Source organism: Giraffa tippelskirchi, chromosome 9, assembly GCF_054371585.1.
Source record: "Giraffa tippelskirchi isolate mGirTip1 chromosome 9, T2T-mGirTip1v1.2.pri, whole genome shotgun sequence".
Lineage (NCBI taxonomy): Eukaryota > Metazoa > Chordata > Mammalia > Artiodactyla > Giraffidae > Giraffa > Giraffa tippelskirchi.
This window is the reverse complement of record NC_137283.1, coordinates 42,699,280-42,719,677: the sequence shown is the minus strand read 5'-3', so window position 1 is coordinate 42,719,677 and position 20,398 is coordinate 42,699,280. Positions and strand designations below refer to the sequence as shown.

The 20,398-nt window shown below is 35.4% G+C and overlaps 1 protein-coding gene and 1 long non-coding RNA gene across 24 annotated transcripts in view; one reads left to right on the top strand and one right to left on the bottom strand.

The window, feature by feature from the left end:
- TASOR (transcription activation suppressor) overlaps positions 1-20,398 on the bottom strand; it is a 51,386-nt gene that overhangs the window by 11,033 nt on the left and 19,955 nt on the right. For 12 of the 23 annotated variants that reach the window (XM_081524860.1, XM_081524848.1, XM_081524865.1 and 9 more), the window contains 6 exons: positions 11,598-11,670; positions 11,436-11,507; positions 9,324-10,025; positions 5,340-5,746; positions 4,721-4,862; positions 3,226-3,285 (listed from right to left, as the gene is read on the bottom strand). In XM_081524860.1, the coding sequence (XP_081380986.1) occupies positions 3,226-3,285; positions 4,721-4,862; positions 5,340-5,746; positions 9,324-10,025; positions 11,436-11,507; positions 11,598-11,670 (1,456 nt within the window). The remainder of the gene's footprint in view (positions 1-3,225; positions 3,286-4,720; positions 4,863-5,339; positions 5,747-9,323; positions 10,026-11,435; positions 11,508-11,597; positions 11,671-20,398) is intronic. The other 11 variants (XM_081524862.1, XM_081524850.1, XM_081524867.1 and 8 more) reach the window with 1 other exon arrangement.
- Positions 11,454-12,937, top strand: LOC145519905 (uncharacterized). Its single transcript, XR_014064014.1, has 2 exons — positions 11,454-11,759; positions 12,001-12,937. It is a non-coding gene; the product is annotated as an uncharacterized LOC145519905 (long non-coding RNA).

Sequence of the window (20,398 nt, the reverse complement as noted above, 5' to 3'; positions counted from 1 at the left end):
CTTTTGAAGTACTCAAACAAGTGCTAATTTAACATCACTACAAATTAAGTCACTTGCTTACTTCTACTTCCCTACCTTTCCATACACCTGACTCTAATGGACGTGTTTTAATCAGAATAGTTAGTTGCAACAGCTTGTTCAACCCCTATAATCTTTGCGAAGTAATGCCTACTACTGTGGTAACACCTTCTTAATATGAAAACTTTGAGTGTAAGGCAACTGAAAGAACATCAAGCTGAAATGCTGTGGGAATAAGTTGCATTCAGGATCAAGGATAGTTAATTTTATCTGTTTTCATATTTGCTCTCACATATGGGGTTGTTTACCTATAGCGTTGCATAGTGGATTTGCTACAATGTTAGGGGCTTATCAGGGAAAGAAAGGCTCAATAATACAGGAAGAGAACCTACTTCATAGCTGCATTAAGAGTAATGCTTTTTGATAGCACTTTAGTATTTTATTTCACTTGCAAATAATTCCAAGAGATATCATAATACCTATTACCCCATTTGAGATGAAGAGATCATTAAGCTAGCTAATGCTAATGGAATTATAACTTTTGATTCTTGACAACTAGCTCAATCCATAAGAACATAAATCCTAACTTCTTCCCCTCACAAATCCTAAATTCAACTACAGTATGTTTTTGAAACTGCATTTCAAAACAGGCACCCTAAATCTCTGTAAAAAACAAGGGGAAAATATGTTTAACAGCAATTTATAGTAAGACAAAGTTTTGTTACTTTTGTCTTCCAAGTTCCTATTACATAATTTTATCTTTCAAAAAATTACTAATTTTTCTTAAATCTTAGCCAATATTCCCTAAAAAATTGCTACTACAGTATATAAAATGTTACCTCTAGATCAGAAAGTCCACACATAGTTTTAGTTTTCAAAACTGTAGTACTTTTAGGATACAGTGGAATCCCTATTAAAGTTTATACTCAGGTATAGCAGTGTAACTTCTCTATATAAACTCAGTTTTGATTTCCCCCACATTCACACTTTTGTAAATGTTTAAACGGCTCAGCAGCATTTAGTTTATGACATTTCTCTACCAACCCCAGTGGTTACCATGAACCACTGCACCCATTAAGTACTGCAAAGGCACCTGTCAGCAGGATATGAAGACCACACAGGAGGTCTGTAGGTAAAAGGGAAGGGGAACAAAATACCTAGTGTACCAGTTAAGAATTACAACTGTATGATAAACCAGAAACAAATTCAGGTTCCATAAACTAATTTAGGAATACTGAACACATAAATCTGCAGTATGGCGCTTAGTGGACATATGAAATGTCAGGATGGATACATAAGAAATCGGTAACGAGGAACCCCTTGGTGATCCAGTGGTTAGGACTCGGCACTCTTGCTGCCAGATCAGATCCCTCCCTAATCGGGGAAGTCAAGATCCCACAAGCTGTGCAGTGCAGCAAACACTTAAATAAGTAAGTCTGTAGCTAACGTTGACTGACTGGATGAAACTACATGTGTGTAACTACATGTGTGGGCTAGGGTTGGAAAACATTTTTTGAAGTATTTTTGTACTTCTTAACATTATGTACCATGTCAAATATCTGATTTATTGAAATAAAAATTTTTAATTACATCCCATAAAACAAATCAGTCAGGGAGGACATTTAAAAACCTCTGAAGGAAAAAAAAAAAAAAGGCCTCTGAATGGTTTATTATTAAAAATACTTCAAATACATTCTCCCAGAGTTTTCTGCTATAGTTAAGACCAAGAAGCTTACTCCTGAAGGGCTATGGATAAAGGAAATGTTTTCATACTGAAATATACCTTAAATTCATTTGGGGAATTTTCCGTATTAAAAAACTAAACCAAATCCCTTTTGAAAATGCAAATGATCACCATCTATTTTGTACAGATTCCCTCATATTTTTATTAAGATTGAAAACCTCAATATTTTGAAAACATTTTCATAAATGATTTATTAGAAATACATGTCAGTATCATGTACGTTTTCTACTGACTATCACTCAAGCATTGTGGCACTTTGGCTTTTAAGTGCAAGGAGAGTAGTGAGTTCGCTAAAGGTAACATCATTTGGATTTTTATACTTTTAACAACAAAATATGAAGATGGTATGCCAAATAAAGACTGCAGATGCTGATGGATCGTTCTGAGACATAAACAAGATACCTGACTTCTCCCAATAAGAAAGAATTACTGATAGAAGCAAAACACAGATGAGTCCCAGACATAAAGTTGTGTAAAAGGGCCAAAACCAAAAGAGTGTAGGCTTCATCTACCTTAAATTCAAGAGCAGGTCAAACTAATCTATGCTGAAAGAAGGAACATTAATGGTTATTGTTTGGGGCAGGGAGAATACTGACTGGGAGGATGCTGACAATGTTCTACCTGCTGATTTGGGTGGCGGCCACCTAAGTGTTTACACATGTAAAATGTCATCCTGCTGTGAAGATTTATGCACTTTCCTGTATGTCATGTATCTGTTCTTCCTGCTTTCTGCCTCCCACACCCGCAATCGTCTTTTCCTAGAAGGAGACAAAGATCTTGAAGAAAACTATTAACTCAGTCTTTTTTTTTTAACCCCCAAAGACAGGAATAACCACAAAAATCTACTAAAATTAAAGCCACTTAGCTCTTCTTTCAAATAGAAAAAACAACACAAGATTTCTGAAAGAGTAAGATAAAATGAAACAGAAACAAAAAAAAATCCAGACCAAATTCCAAACAGGAGTCTGCCTGTGGCCAGCTGCCAAGATACTGAACTGAGTTCAGACAGAAGAGACTGTCTTCCAGGCACCTCCTGTACAACAAGCTAATCAGTAATATCTGTACATGCTTCTCTTACTATCTGTAGAAATTAGTTTTACTAATAGAAGAAGAATTCAGTCAAAGAAATATAAGACTAGGAATAATGTACCTAAAAGATACATGGCCTCACCTCCTCATATTTTTTTAATTTAAGAGAAACTTAAAGACTGCTTCTGTAGAAGTGGATTAAGAAAAATATTCTGGTCTTTCCAAATCCTTGTATCAGACAGAACCTACTGTATGTAGGTGAAAAAAATTTAATCTGTGAATATTCAGTGACTCCCTTGAATACATTCTTTATATGAGAATATTTTTTCTGTAATTAAGAGACTTAAACTGATGCGCTCCTGACGGATGCCCAGAACTGTCGGCAGCAATTCTGAGGCAGGGCCCCCTGAGGAAAAGCAGCGAGCGCCTCTCACCTGGTGTCCGCTTCTCACCGTGTTTCCCCAGCTGGTCTTCTGGGCTTCTGGCATTCCCTCCTGAGGGAAAGCATCCATTAGATTTGCACACTCTCTTCAGATACTGGTGACAACCTTTTAAAGCACCTTTCCAATAACCCCAAATGCTAACAAATCTAAGTATTCCTTCGTGCACCTAAAATAATCCTGAAGGGTCATTAAGAAATGGGAAGTTGGTTTCTTTTCCCTTCAGGTGATGATGGAATAGCGACACCTACATGTTGTGCCTTCAGATGACTCTGAAACCAGCTATGAAGGTGTCTGAGTGAGGAACGTTAGGATAAGCACCTTGTACAGACTACTTCCTTATTCAGTTTGTCCAACTCAAACCAACTTCTCCAGCTGCTGCGCTACTATCACTTCTGGGCCTGTGCTCTCTCTAATAAGACACCAAGCAGATAAAGGTGCTGAAGACCACAGAAACTCATCAAGTTTTTAGAAATTCTTCAGAGTCCTTGGAGGTCTCAGTAGCTTTTAGGTCATAAGCCAGTCTTTTGAGCAAAAACTGGTTTTTCTTTTCTTTTTAAAGGTTAAATAAAAATCAAGGAATGGAATACACGTGCCCTGGACATATTTCCCCAAATGCTTAGCTAACAAAGATGAATAAGAACTTGGAATATTAACAGTATCTGTATGTGTGTGTGTTTATGTGTTTGCATAGAGAAATTAGAACACTGCAAAATGATCTTTCAACATCTGCTAAACTAGTGATAAAGAACCCGCCTGCCAATGCAGGAGACGTAAGAGACACACGTTCAATCCCTGGGTCGGGAAGATCCCCTACAGGAAGGCGTGGCAACCCACTTCAGTATTCTTGCCTAGAGAATCCCATATGATAGAGGAGCCTGCTGGGCTACAATCCATAGGGTCTCAAAGAGTCAGACATAAATGAAGCGACTTAGCATGCGCACAAACTATTTTTGCCCCACTATAAGCTTTATAAGGTTCTATAAGCTTTCTAGGGATATTTACATTTAATCATTTCAGGCCATTCTCCACAATGATCCAATTTCTTGAAAATAACCCAATATTAAGAACTCTTTATTCATTCCTTTTCAAAAGATGAACCTTAACATGAACACTTCTTAGACGACAGTTTGTGAAGTTTAATAATTTGTGAACAGCATTTAATTGGCTGCCCAAAGACTCTCGTTCATCTCTGTAGCTACCTCACCTTATTAGAAACCCAATTTCTGCCAACAATTTTCATTTGCAAGTTGCATGTTCAACTTGATAGAGAAAGTATATTTTAAATCTTTCTCTTTTCAATAGGCTCTTTTGCAGATACTGACCAAGAATACACCAACACTCGATGATGAATATCACACTGCTCAAAATAAGACACTGAAGATACCAGAGCTAAATAAGCCCCAAGAATTTCCAAGATGAAACCCTTCAGGAAACTACTCCCCAAGTAAAACCAAGCAAACCTAAGTCCCAGTGTACTTGTTCTTACCTGTAATTGGAATCAGTTTCCAATGTATTTCAGTCTCTTCAACATTATTTGACTTAGATTGTCTATGGAATCCATGTTCAATGGGAATAGTAGGACACAAACTGCAATCTTCAAAATTATTCATGCTAATTAAATCTGCATCCTAAAAATTAAAGAGTACAGATTCAATACCTTTCTTTTCAACTAATTTTAAGGTCAAGAATGAACACCTTTTTTCACAGCAAATGCTCAAACCTCAATCTAAACATTACAAATGATAAAATCAACATGATAAAGGTATTATACTCTAATCTCAAACACAAGTGAGCAACTAGCACTTTCAAGCAGCTCCTGACAAAAGAGGTTGTCCGGCTGTGACTTTTATCACAATGGTAAATCTTAGACTGTATGGGCAGCAGCAAGAAAACACTTGCATTCATCTCTTTGTAACAAGGAGTAACTTGAAATACTAAGTTATTACTTAGTATACACTTACTTAGTCTATACTTAGAAATACACAGACACTATTACTGATGTGTATCATTTCTTTGTGAAAAAGAAAAACAAGCACACCTACATCCTCCCTTTCACACAAATATTCACAAAAGCAAACAAAGATAATCCAAAGATAGAGGCTTACTTCTTTCAAATGGAATTTATGGTCAGTGCCTACTTCACTGGTAGAAACACCAACAGGATACTTTAAAGATGATGGATCAACGTCTAGCAACGGGCTCTGAGTGTCCTTAAAACGTGCATTTTCAATTTTTGCACCAGTAGGCTGCTCATATTCTTTCTTATCCAGGGTAGAGCTCAACTCATATTCATGCTTTTGCCTCATCTCTTCATAGGCATCATCAGAGCTCAATCCTAAGGCCTTGTTGACTGTGTCTGTCAGGGATGCATCAGAATGACGTGCATTTGCTAGTGTTTCTGACAGCCAATTAAACAGCCTGTGGATGTCAGCAACGCCCGAGTTAGAGGTATCCTGCTGCTGCCGTCTCAAGTCAGCTTCATGCCCAAGTGAGCCAACAGGCTGTGGGGACTCTGAAGGGAAGAGAGAAAGAGTCATCTCTTACAGTTTGGAAGCCAAGCATAAAAATTTGTAAAAAAATAAATATAGATACATATACCTAAAATTTAATTATAATTTGACATTTATAGGCAAGAACTCAATCAAATCACCTGCTATGAGTTTACAAGTATATCCACCCCTTACTTTCCAAACATGACTGATTCTAAAATTTTGCACACAGGTCAAAATTCCTATTAAATGAAGTTTATCTTCATCATATATTGAAAATTCTACTAAGAAATAAGCTCAGATATCATGTTGCTTATGTGGATAATACATATAAATAACTGTACTGTAGTTACCTTAAACTCTACCACCAAAATCCTAAAAATCAACAAGATACTTGACAACAGAAAAATACCCATCCTTACTGTTTTGCAAAGTGTTCAAGAAGGGTATACAGAGTACACTTAAATCTTCTAAAGAAATAACAAAAACCCATGACTTTGATTTTGATCTCTCCCGTAACGTTTTGTACTAACCTTATAATCTAAACTTTATCTTAAATGACTAGATTACTTAATTCACAAAGCTGAGGTATTAAGAGATGTAAAATCACCCCAAAGAAATCTACACCAATCTTGCAATAAGAACAAAAAGTATTAGGAGAGAAAACATATCAGACATGGCTTCAAGCAAGTATAAATCTGGGTTATATGCACCACCAATATATTTAAAAACTTGTAAAGAGAATAGACATTCAGAAAGTCATGTGCTTTAATATTTAAGCAGGGTAAAGCTAGGGTAGATGTTGCAATTTAGGTAGTGCATAATATACCACAGACCCCCCAAATCAGAAACAGGGTACATACTGTACCTAATTATACGAAATTACAGAGAAGGTAAAATAATCTCGAGAGACAGAAAGCAGACCAGCAATGGAGTGCAAACAGACAAATTCAAAGAAAGACAAGGCAACGTTTGGAGGTAATGAGAATATCCTATATATTGGAGTGGGAGTAACAACAGCTATAAAAAACTGATCCAAGTGTGCACTTAAAATGAGTACACTGTATGTAAATCATACTTTAAAAAGTTGCTATTAGAGGGGGTAGGGGAAATAGAAGGCCATCTCTTAATAAAGTGAGTGGGGGACTTCCCTGGTGGCACAGTGGATAAGAATCTGCCTGCCAAAGCAGGGGACATGTGTTCGATCCCTGGTCTAGGAAGATCCCACACGCCATGGAGAAACTAAGCCCATATGCCCCAACTACAGAGCTTGCATGCTGCAACTACTGAAGCCCATGCGCCTAGGCCTGAGCTCCACAACAAGAGAAACCACCACAATGAGAAGACCCACACTGCAACGAGAGAGTAGCCTCTGCTCTCCGCAACTAGAGAAAGCCTGCACATGGCAATGAAGACCCAGCGCATCCAAAACTAAACAAATAAATAAAATTAAAAAAAAAATAAAGTAAGCTCACCACCAAATCAAGACTAGCATATTTTAAAAGTTAGAATCCAACTTTTAAATCTTTACTTTCAGAATCAGAAATAAAGTGTGCAAAATGACTATAAATGAACACAAGTGAGGCACACCTAGCCATGCCTGTGTGATGTCACTAGTTCTGCTTTTAACCGTTCTACCCATCTCCCCAGCCCCACTTCCCCATTTCTCCGTTGGTCCACTGTAACTAGCATGGCTTTCCCACCATTTTAATTTTTGATAAAGCCTGATTTCCACCCACAAGTCTTTTTTCACATCTACAAGTTAGCCACTTATCTGCTAAAATGGTGCCAAGTTTTAACTATCTTGCCCATTATGTGTTCAGTGCTAGGAAATAGGAATGATGCTTAACAGTCAGTCAGAAGTGACTTCAAACATGGATCAATGAACTACATAGCTTTAGATAAAATTATTTAACTTCTAAGATGGTTTTCTTTACCTGTTAAATAAGGATAATAATGTCTACCAATCCAGAACTAAATGAGTCTATACACATAAAGCAGCTAGCAAACAGTAAGCACTTAACTCTCAAGATAGAAGTCAACAGTATATGACAGTATGGATCAGTGAACATCATCAGGTTCAGAACAGAGCAGAAATCCAGCAGAAGGGAAAGGAGATGAAAAGCATCAAGGAACAAAACAGCCAGAAAGCTAAGGAGGGATCTCAACTGCAAAGACACAAGGCTTGAAAGAAATGAAAGATGCTTTGGGAAAAGAAAGAAGTACCAGGCTGACCATGACGTATTCTGAGAAGAGTGCCTGTTGGGGAGAGTGGGAAACAGGGCTACTCAGGCTGGACATGGCCAGGCTATAACAAAGCCTTGAAAGGCAAATACAGAAGCTGAGATGGTTCGCAAATCAGTGAAACAATACTGAGAAGAACATGACACCGAAATTAGCGTTAGAAGCAAGGAAGGCCACCCAGTACAGGGTCAAGGATGAAACACTAATGGAAAGAGAGAAAACAGATCAAGTGAAGAAAAAACCCTGAAGGTTACTGAAAAGAACAGCACCATCAAACAGAACTTTCTGCAGTGATGAAATGTCCTCTACCTGTGCTGTTCAGAACAGCAGTGTGGCTGGTGAAATGTAGCTGGTATACAATACAGGAAATGAATTTCTGTTTCATTTTAATCAATTTAAATGTAAATCATTTAATTTTAAACTGAATAGTGCAGGAAGAGAGGAAGTAAAGGAGAACAGAGGAGTGAAAAGTAACTGAGGCTACAGAGACTGATTAGAGAACAATATAATAAGGGCACTAACCTAGTCAGTTCTGAGACTTTAGAACTGAATTAGAAATTAGAATTAGAAAACCCATGAGTAGAGGTGCTTATTAAGAAACAGGAGCGGGACAGTCAGATCTCCTGTCCTTAACAACAGCAGCAGCAGCACACAATGTACTGAATGCAGAGGAACACATTTCATGCTTACAGGCTAGCAGTGTTAAAAATCTAGACGAAAAGATCCTTTAAATTACTAGCAATACTGAAACACTTAAGAGAAGAATTTGTCTTTTTCTTTCACCTAAAAACAAGAAACATAGAAAAAATAAAAACCCAAACAAATTACTGGATTCCTAGGGTGGGAAAAAAGAGTGTGCATCCAAGAAATTTTAAAGCTCAGAAGGCTCTTTTCATTAATGAACATTCTAAAAGAACTCAATACTGAATTTTGTACTTTTCCAATTATAAAAGTAAAGAATATTAAAGGGAAGCAGCTCCAATTAGGAAGGTGATAGCTGAACATACTTTATTTTCTTATTTTAGCCTCAAGTGACACAATTCAGAAATCTGATATACAAGGACAAGAGCTGGCAAATATTTTCTGTAAAGGATCAGAAAGTAAATATTTTAGGCTTTGTGGACCATACAATCTGTCTCAACTGTGCCATTATGGTGTAAAAGCAGCTAAATACACATAAACAAATAGGTAAGGCTGTATTCCTATAAAATCTCCTTTACAAAAACAGGGGACTAGCTGGATTGGCTCTCAAGCTATAATTTGCAAACCCTTGTTATGAGGAGAATAGATAGAACTACTTAACTATGTTTTTGGTTGTTACTTTTACACTATATAAAAGCAATTCTGATATTTTACCTTCATACAGATGGCAATTTTCAGATAAATTACTGGTTTTGGCGAGCTTTCTCATATTTTCAGGTAGATCCTCAAGCTTCCTCTTCAAGACAGTTTTGCTTCTCGTATCTTCTGTGTCTGAATCCCCACCCACGTTTTTTTTCTTACACTGAATTAAATTAATCAATTCTTTGACTCTGTCCTTATCATAATCCAAAGAGTGAGATGACTTCTGCTTTCCAGATAAAATAGTTTCCCCCCTTGAGTTATTTCGTTTTCCAAATTTCATTTTTGTACCATTCATTTCTTCTTCTTGGCCTTCATAATCTGAAAGTGGACTAAACTGTTGAAGTTTTCTATTTTCTTCAAATAGCTCTTTTAGTTTATAAATAGGTAACTGATACATTTCAGGTCGAAAAATATAAGTATGCAAACAATTATCAATATGGGATTTATTTTTGGGAGCTGAATATAAGAATTTTTTATCATCTAATCGTGAATCATACGGAAACATGATAAACTCTCGTTTACCTGAACCAAAACCTCTCTTAAAAAATTCACTTACATACTTCTCAACAACAGAATGAAAATTTATAGTGTTGATATTTTTGAATTCCTTTCGACACTGAATCAAAGCAAACTGTAAAAATTGAGTTATTTTTAACACATCTGACATGCTCTCATGTTTCTCCTGCGGTGCTGCACTGGTTGAACCTTTTTGTGCTGCAAACAAACAAAAAAAGCAAACCATGTTAGTAATCAAGAAACTAGACAAGTACAGATCTACATATTGTCAAAGCAGTGTAACGACACCCATACATTATTGGTGGACCAAACCAGTATGAACCCTAATGAAAAGTGAAAGTGAAAGTCACTCAGTCATGTCTGACTCTTTGCAACCCCATGGACTACACAGTCCACGGAATTCTCTAGGCCAGAATACTGGAGTGGGCAGCCTTTCCCTTCTCCAGGGGATCTCCCCAACCCAGGGATCAAACCTAGGCCTCCCACATTGCAGGTGGGTTCTTTAGCAGCTGAGCCACAAGGGAAGCCCAAGAATACTGGAGTGGGTAGCCTATCCCTTCTCCAGGGAATGTTCCCGACCCCAGGAATCAAATCAGGGTCTCCTGCATGGCAGGTGGATTATTTACCAACTGAGCTATCAGGAAAGTCTATATGTATCTTAATACATATATGTTATATAAGAATACACAAATAGCATGCTTCTAAGCCCAGGAGCATAAAATGGGCCAGTAAGAAACTAAAACATGAAAATTACGGAATATTATTTTTAAAGGGAAGAACACCTGCCTACTGAAGATCCTTGTCATGTCCCTAGGCATCAACTAGCAGCAAGCAAAATATAAGGAGGAACAGAGAAAAAGGGCAAAATCTGAGGCTCCTAGAAAGACAGTCCTGCAAATGACCATGATGTCACTCCTTCCTGTTTTAACATAACAGACTTAACTTTACATGAACTCTATCCCCATAAGCAGATAGGCAGGCACTGAACTGCTACAAATGAGAATCTCTCTCTTTTTTTGTTTGCCACGCCCCAGCTCTTGAAGGCTCTCAGGTCCCCTATTCGGGACTGAATCCGGGTCCTCGGGAATGAAAGAGTCCTGACAAGTGAACTGCCAGGAAATTCCCATGAATCTCACTTTTAATCTAACAGTGAGAACTTTACCTTAATATAGCATTAAAGTTCATTCTTAGAAATGGTGACTAGAAAAATTTCTCTAAAATAGTGTGAAGATTCTTACTAATTTTGAATGCTCCAATATGTAACCTAGTGCATGATGCACTTAACGTTACTAAAATTTGAATGCAAAAATGAACTAAGCTTAAAAAAAAAAATCATATAATAGAAACCCTGAAAAGCTAAGCTATATACTATAACAATTTCAATGTTTATTTAGTGAAAACACTGATAAAAACCAAAATAACTTTTCATAGTTAGAAAAAAAAAAAAGCCATATAATTTGTGTTTTATATTGTTAATACCTCTTAATATCTCCATTATTTCCCAAAACATGGTGTAAGAAAGTCAAAATGCTTACTGAGTTACCTGAAAATTTGCACTATAATGTCGTTATCTATATGTAACTAGATTTAGATAGCCAATGAACTTACAAGGAACTATTCCTCTAGGTTCTTGAAATAGAAACAAAGCATGTAAGACTCGAGGCTTAGCAGTTTGATGTTCTAAAAAAAACCAAGAGAAATTCATTAGCAATATGTATTAACTTTGAAAAAGTTAAAGGAAAATCATAAAAAATTAAAGAGATCACCTACCATATGGAGGAACCATTTGATAAGGAGAGAGAAGAAAAAGGTATCCTCGGTCTCCCAAAGGTTTAACAAGAACCTGCATTTTTGGAAGAAGGAAGAAGTTGAATCTGCTTTATTATTCACCGGAAGGCAGAAACATAGCAAGCAGTTCCTACTAATTGTAAGGTAAGCAAAAAGTTTTTATCTTTTTAAGGAAAAGTACTGCTACTGAATTAGATAAAAACCCTACCAATTCTCTGCGAACCGGATTCCAACTAATTAAGAATTCTTTAAGTTTTCACAGTTTTAATGAGAAAATATTACTGAAAGAATTCTAAGTAACTGTTAAATCAACTTGCTGATTTTTCTTTGATACTAAAATATAAAAACCAAACAAAAACTAAAACTTTATAAATATTTTCCTCAGCAATTCAGAAGCCATGTTAAAAATTGCCAAGGTGGTGTGCTGCATGTTGGAGATATGAAACAAGTAGGACCAAATGCTGCCTTTCAAGAGCTCAAGCTAATTTCAAATGCGAAGTGTTGCTATAATCTAATTCTTCACGTATTTAATGAACATCTTTCACATGTAAAATAATCCTGCCTTACCAGAGACAACGTGAGAGACAAGCAGCACAAGATCCTTGATCAAAAGAAGTTTATAACTGGGTGGTGAAAGTAACACAAGAAATATCAATAATTAGATAGACAGGAAAGGTCTTCAAAAGTTTCACAAAACAACAGAAAGGGAAAACGTACTTAAGAGTGTATGGGAGGTGGAGTTTGAAGGATAGGTACATTGCCAAGGGCCTAAGATTGTGGGAAAGACATTTCAATAGAGGCAACATCATGAGCAAAGGCAGAGTTAACAATATGATGGACAGTTTGCAGGCATCAGAGTACTTACGACTGGTCAAGGGTGAGCAGAGACTAGGAGAAACATTAAGACAAATCTAGCAAGAAAGATCAAGGGCTAGACTGTAAGAAGACAAAAATGCCAAGTTAGCTAGAAATGCCCTGGAGAGTATACCCTTTTGAGCTGAAGTATTCCCCTAAAAAAATACAGAAAACTTGATAGCACTGGAGGAGAGAAAACAACGTAATGCAAAGAACTCAGTTCACAGACTACTGCAATAGTTCACAGTATTTTTTGGATTAAAGAAAGGGTATACTCAGTAAAGGAAGAACTGAGTATGACAGCAGAACACAAAGGGACTCTGGATTCTGGAAGAAAACTTGTGCTACGTAAATTTCCATGACACAACTCCAGTAAACAAAGTCTGTGTAAGAACCAGTAATTTAAAGGGCTAAAGTGACTATGCTACTATTTACATTTAATAAAAGCACTGCTTGAAAACCCAAAAGTACAGTGGACAACGCATCTGCAAAATTTGTTTCAGATTTAAAAGCTTAAAATGTTTTATATATCATATCCCTTTTAACATTTTGCCCAAACCCTTGGTTTGTCAGAACAGAAAACTGGGAGACGTGAATAACAGCTTCAGGTTTTGTGGTTGCTGAGGAAAAACACAATTAGATTTATTTAACTTCTCACCCACTGCAAATACCAAAGGTTTTTTTTTTTTTTTTTTTTTAACCCCCACTGGGTTAGTGGCCTAAAGACTCTTAGTTCCCTAAGGGGACTCAATGTCTTCAGAGACCCATGAAGCACAGGGAATCTACACCCAGAAACAACTCAGGCAGTCAGAAGCCCCAGCAATAACATCTGTAGCTTCAACCCAAAGAAAAAAATGTATTCACATACATTTGAAAATTTAAAAATATACCTCTACATCATGTGACAAACTGGAAGTCATAATGGAAACTTTAAAAAACACTTAGAACTGAATAATAATGAAAATTCTACATATTAAAACATGGAAAGTAACCAAAAAAGTACTTGGAAGTCAAAGTTCATTGACCATTGTTTCTTACATAAGAAATCAGAAATAACTAAATACCCAATTTTCAATCCTGCAGAAAAGGAAGCACCTGTGAATTCTGTACTGATGCCTCTATTTATTACACCTTACTGCTTCCTCTTCCCTCAGAAAACATTATTAACCCAGTCTGTGCATTTATATTACCAGATTCTACAACTGACATTTTGGCTCTCCAGATAATGTTACAGGAATGAAAACAAAGAGTATTAAAAATATAAAATATTAAGCTCAGAATCTTAAATTGTCAAGATTCTGAAAAAATAACATACCCTAAGTGAGATTCAGCGAAAACAACAGACTCAAATACCAAGGGCTGCAGATTGGAATCATCAGATAAAATATATAAAATAACATGTATGAAATGTTTAAAGAAATACTGTAGAAGAACTGAAAACATGTTCACAGCAGCAATATTCTTAATAGCTAAAGAGTGGAAACAACCGAATGGACAAACAGAATGTGGCATTATTCATAGAGTGAAATAAAGGAAATGAAGTACACATTACAACAAGGATGAACCCTAAAAGTATTATGCTAAGTGAAAGAAGGCACTAAAGGTCACATATTACTTGATCACATTTATATAAAATGTCCACAATAGAAAGAACCATAAAGACAGAAGTAGATTACTAGCTGCCAGAGACTGGTTGGGGGAGAGAGGGTGGGAGAGGGAAGAATATGGAGTGAATGCATAGTGAACAGGAAGTTTCTTTTGGGGGTGATGAAAATATTTTGGGATAAGATAGTGGCAATGGTTGCATAACATTGCAAATTTATTAAAAATCACTTAATTGTATATTTTAAAATGGTTAAAATGGTGAGTCAATCAAGAAACATATCCAAGGGAACATCAGAATATAATCTCTACCTCCTAGAAGAGTCTCTAGCACATAATAAATCTTTCTGAAAGAATTAACAAGAATCTGTTTAACAAAGAAAAAATTAAAAGGTAGATCTCAAAAAGAACCTAAGATAGCTTTTAGAAATTAAAAATATATTCTATGAAATTAGAAACTCAATGAATTGATTAAACAGCAAATAAGACAGCTAAAGAAAGAATTTGCAATCTAGAATATACCTATGATGAAATTACTAAAAATGCAGTACAAATAAGGCAAAAAACACAAGACAGACTGACAGGGAGAACAGAATGATGCTTCAAAGTCTTAAGAAGTCAATCAAAAGAGAAAGGAGAAGTATAATCCGAGAGATAATGACTAAAACATTCGTAGTTATTAGAAATAAGGATATAAATCTATAAACATGAAAAAATATACACCAAGCTGGATAAATAAGAAATCTACACATAGATATGTTTAATATAACTGTAAAACATTAAAGACAAAGAAAGAATTTAAAAAGCAACCAGACAAAAACAATGACCTACAAAGAAACCATCATTAGACTACAACTGAATCTCTCAACAAAAATAGAAGCTAGAAGACACTGTAGCATAAATAGTCAAAGTGCTAAGAGAAAATAGCTGTCAACCAGAATTGTGTCCCTAGGATTTAACAATTAAATAATACACATTTTTCTCAAATCCAGAGGGGGCACATACAAAAACTGAACACAGAGTTTTATAAAGTCAAATCTCAAAAAAATTTCAAATAATTACCTATCTTGATTTCAATGCAATTCAAAGAAAAAAATGTATTCACATACATCTGAAAATTTAAAAATATACCTCTACATCATGTGACAAACTGGAAGTCATAATGGAAACTTTAAAAAACACTTAGAACTGAATAATAATGAAAATACTACATATTAAAACATGTGGAAAGTAACTAAAAAAGTACCTGGAAGTCAAAGTTCATTGACCATTTTTTCTTACGTAAGAAGTCAGAAATAACTAAATATCACCACCCCTCCCAAGTAGACTAAAACTAACAGTTGACATTAATAAACCAGGAAAACAAAGGTACAACGGAGGATCAAAACCAAAATTTGGTTCTTCAGATGAATAAAGGCAACAAACCTTTGGTGAAAAGTACTAGTAAGAGACAGCATAATAAAATACTACTTGTAAAAATGCTCACAGTAGCTATTAAAAAGACTGTAAAAATAATCCTCGCTCGGTGCATTTTCTAAAACTAGAAATCGGCCATTTCCTAAAAATAAATAAAACCATAATATACCCAAGTTGACCCAAGAAGAAATAGAAAACCTGAATTTTCTATCTAAAAAAATTGAATCATAAACCCATAAACATTTTACAGTTTTACAGTTAAGTGCCACCCAACATCCAAAGAACAGACTCTTCTCATTACATATACATCCATTTTTTTGCAAAATGAGAAAACACTACCTACAATTCTAGGAAGCTACATAACCTTGCTACAAAAATGAGATCAGGAGAATGTAAGAAAGAAAAACTGTAGGCAGATCTCACCAATCATCACAGGTACAAAACTCCTGAACAAAACATTCACACAATAAGCCAAGTATTTTTAAAGAGGAGGGGATGGTATTCTAAACCAGAGGCACAGGAATAGTTTAACACTGAAAACAGATAAATACATCTTATTAAGTTTATATGACAAATACTATGTATGACAATAAATTTTATATGTCAACTTCACTGGGCCACAAGGTGTCCAGATATCTGGTCAAACTTCATTCTGGGTGTTTCTGAGGGTATTTTGGGATGAGTTAAGTGTGCAGATAGGTACACAGATAGAATAAAGCAGGTTGACCTCTCCAGTGTGGGTGAGTCTCATCAGTTGCAGGTCTGATTAGAACAAAAATGCTAACCCTTCCTGGAGTAAGAGGAAATTCTTCTTGCCTGCCTGCCTGCCTTTGAGGTGGGACACTGATTTTTCTCCTACATTTGAAATATCAGCTCTTCCTGGCCTCAAGCTTGCCAGTCCCTAGATTGAAACTATCAGATCTCCTGGTTCTGAAACACTTGGATTCAGACTGTAAACTATGGCATCAGCTCTCCTGGGTCTCCAGCTTACCAACTACAAACCTTGAGACTTTTCAGTCTCCATAACTGTGAAAGCCAATGCTTTATAATAAATCTCTTTCTATCTGTATACAGCTGACACCTGAACAATGTGGGGGTTAGGGGGAACCAACCCCCACGCAGTTGAAAAATATGCGTATGACTTTATAGTTGCCCCTCCAAGTCCACAGTTCTGCATCTGCAGATCCAAGCAACCATGGATGATGTAGTACCGTGGTACATATTAAATGAAAAAATTTGCACACAAGTAGACTTGCATAGTTTAAACCAAAGTTGTTAAAAGTATCAACTGTATATCCTATCAGTTCTGTTCCTCTGCTGTAACTCTAATACACCATGTAACCATCTCAATAAATAAATACATAAGAATTCAATAAAATTCAAAACCCACTGAAGGTTAAAAAATAAAGAAGGAAAAACATTAATAAAGGTAACTATGAAAAACCTACTGCAAAGTTCCAACCTAATGGTTAATGTTAGAAGTGTTCCTCTGAACATCAAGAAGGTAAGAATGCCTACAGCAATCACTTCTATACAACATCGTACTAGAGATCCTAGATTAGAGAGGAAAAAAAAATAGTGCTCTTGGAAAATGAAACATATAGAGCAATCCCAAAGAATGAACAAAAATGAACAAATTATTCAAATTTCATATACTGATCTGACAAATATTATTTTTGTACGTAAATATTAATTACATTTCTAAATACACAATAAAATGTACTGAAATGGAAAATACTGTTTACAACAGCATCAAAAAAAGCAAAATGTCTGGTGATAAAACTAACAAAAAATGAGCAAGACTTGTATTCAGAAAATTATAAAATTGTTAAAAAAATACCCTTAAGAGAGAACCTTGTTCACAGATAAGACCATATCACAAAGATGACAATCCTCTTTAATTGGACCTACAGATTTAATACAATTCCAATTTTTAAATTCCAATGGGGATTTTTTTTTTGTGGGGGAGAGGTGAGGAACTAACCAGCTTATTATAAGATTTTTTGAAAAAAGTAAACCGATTCTTAAATTCTGGGGGGAAGAAAAAAAAGCTCAATCTCAAATAGCAAAACACTCCAAAAACAATGAAAAAAGTGGGCAATTTGCCCTACCTGATATCAATACTTCTTAGTGGAGAGAGGATGGACTATTCAGTAAATGGTTCAGGAACAACTTGTTAGATTCATATTGGGGAAAAAAAAATGAGATTGGATTCCTATATTGTATCACACAAAAGTTAAAAAAAAATACATATATATATATTTTTTTAAAAGTTAAGTGTCAGATGCATATCAGAATTATCTTGGAATTTTCTGAAAAATACAAATGCCCAGGTATTGCTTTTTTTCCTCCAGATATGTTTCTAATGAGCAGTTATGTTTAAAAACACCTGGACTATCTGATTATCTTTTACTGTGTACCTAGTTTCACTTTTTCTATTTCATATTCAGTGTTCCCATTTCATTTAGTTTATGTTTTCCAATTTCTCCTTTTTTTTGATGTTCTTTCTCAAGCCTTTATCAAGTGTAGTAGAAAAACTTTTGTATACAAGTATATAATAATATGTATAATATATATATTTAAGAAAATCTAAGAATTTTTGCCTAACAAAAAACTTATCACATTTTGATTCCACTTGTTTGACTTAGTATGAATAGAATGCTAGATTTCTAATTAAAAAAATACAGATACACAACATGCAACAAAGGTTTAATGTATAGCACAGGGAACTATAGTCAGTATCTTACAAAAACCTATAATGGAAAATAACTTCAAAAATAATATAGGTGTATATGTGTAACTGAATCACCTTGCTGTGCTCCTGGAACACTGTAAGTCAACTATACTTCAATAAAATACATATATATTAAGAAAAAAAAATCTAAGTGCCAAAGGAAAAATCATAACACATTCAAAAAAATATAGGATAATAGTATCTATAAGATCTAGGAACAAGGAAAGATTTCTTAAACAAGTCACTAACAGTACTTAACATTTAGACACACAAATTCAATTACATTACAGTTATGAACATCTGTTCTCCAAAAAACACTGTGAATAAAGTAGAAAGGCAAGTGTAAATTATGAAAAAAATATTACAGCACACAGCTGAGTGAGTATTAGTTCCCAAAATAAATATGAAACTCCTCAAATTAATAAGAAAACACAAGCCACTCTATATTGGAATATAATCTTCAAAATACTGAATCACTATGCTATATAACTGAAACTAGCACAATACTGTAAATAAACCATACTAAAAACCACAAGACACTGAAAAGGAAAAATTGGCAATGGAACATTAAAAGACATTTAAAGTCTGACTATATCAAGTAATTATGATGATGTGAGTTAATGGGAACTTGTTGGTACTAAGGGTATAAACTGGTACAACCACTCAAAATGCATTATTTTGTAAAGCCAGTCATATGTTATGAATCAGTAATTCTACTTCTAAATACTAAACCTAATATACTAAATGTATACCTGAGAGAAAATTACCCTGTACATGTACACCAAGAGACTCAAAATATTCTTATCAGAGACAATATTCAAATTTAGGAACATTTCTCTCATATTATTTCTTATACTAAAGTCAACTTGAAGAATTTTACTTCACTGTGTTGTACACCTGAAACTAACACATTATAAATCAAGTATACTCCAATAACATTTTTTTAAAAAAAGAGTTAATTGCACTGACCATCAACTAAAAGAGAGTTCAGTATTTTACTTATCTTATAAATATCCCTGCGGGAAAATACAACTTGCCTGAATTCTGTGTCCCTGCAAAAAGCCCTAGCCTTCTGACATGCAGAAATGTATATAAAGATAGAGAATGTTTGTTTTCATTTCCCCCAGAAATGTTACACTCTTCAAACATTTTAAGAATTACATCTATAGACAATTACCTAGTTAACTGCTCTGATCCCAAAGGATACATTTCTCCTATCTCCCTAAAAGTGCTAAGTGAGCACACAAAAGTTTACAGTACAGATTAGGTTCCTAGGTTAAGTCCCAAGGTGCCCGGAAGACTAAAGAGCTATCTCCCTAGGTATTTAGGTCCAAGAGGGCTAACTGGCTCCAGAACAGATTTTATTCACCAAAGGGTGGAGTTAACATTCATTACATTTTCAAGGATATCTTTTCAAGAGAGAAGGGAAATAGCTGCCTCCTTCCCTTTATGAAGGAAAAATCATCTCACCCCTTGCCTATGGAGTATCCAACTACTTGCATAGAGTAACTGATCTGAGTCTGGATACACTGCCCTAAGGGTACGAAATAGAGCAAAGGAGAGCCAACCCATGTATTACCTACTGTGAGGTGTTCACTAAATCTCTCTGATCCAGAGTATCTCCTGTATGTATTCAGGATAAAACTACTGAGAACCCAAGAGTCCCCAGTGTACCTCCCATTATGATGACAACTATGAAGGATGTAGCTATAATTAGAATAATTCCCAATGGGGCTTGCAGGAAAGGGGGGAGCTATACAAAATGTCAGTTCATTAGATTTATGTGGTGTATCCTTATGGAATGCCTGTGCCCTCTAAGACAGAGGATCTTACTTTTACTTCTTTATTCTGGGAAGACCTAGTCATCCACAAACCTAACCTTATACTCGCTCAGGTGAAGAACAAAACACCAGTATCCTTCCTGTCCTGATTTTCACTCTTAGGCACTAAACAGATGTTGTATATTTTTGTAATAAACTCCTCACTGTCTAGATTCAAAATATGCATTCTATGAAATTCAAGAACTGAACAGATTTGGCTAACGCAATATTCCATTATATCTAAACCTACTACCTAAACTTTCACTTAAAAGAACTCAGGAACTGGACAGATTTAGATCATGAGGAATACTTGTATCACAGATGAGCTTGGGGGGGGGAATAAGAAACACAATGCT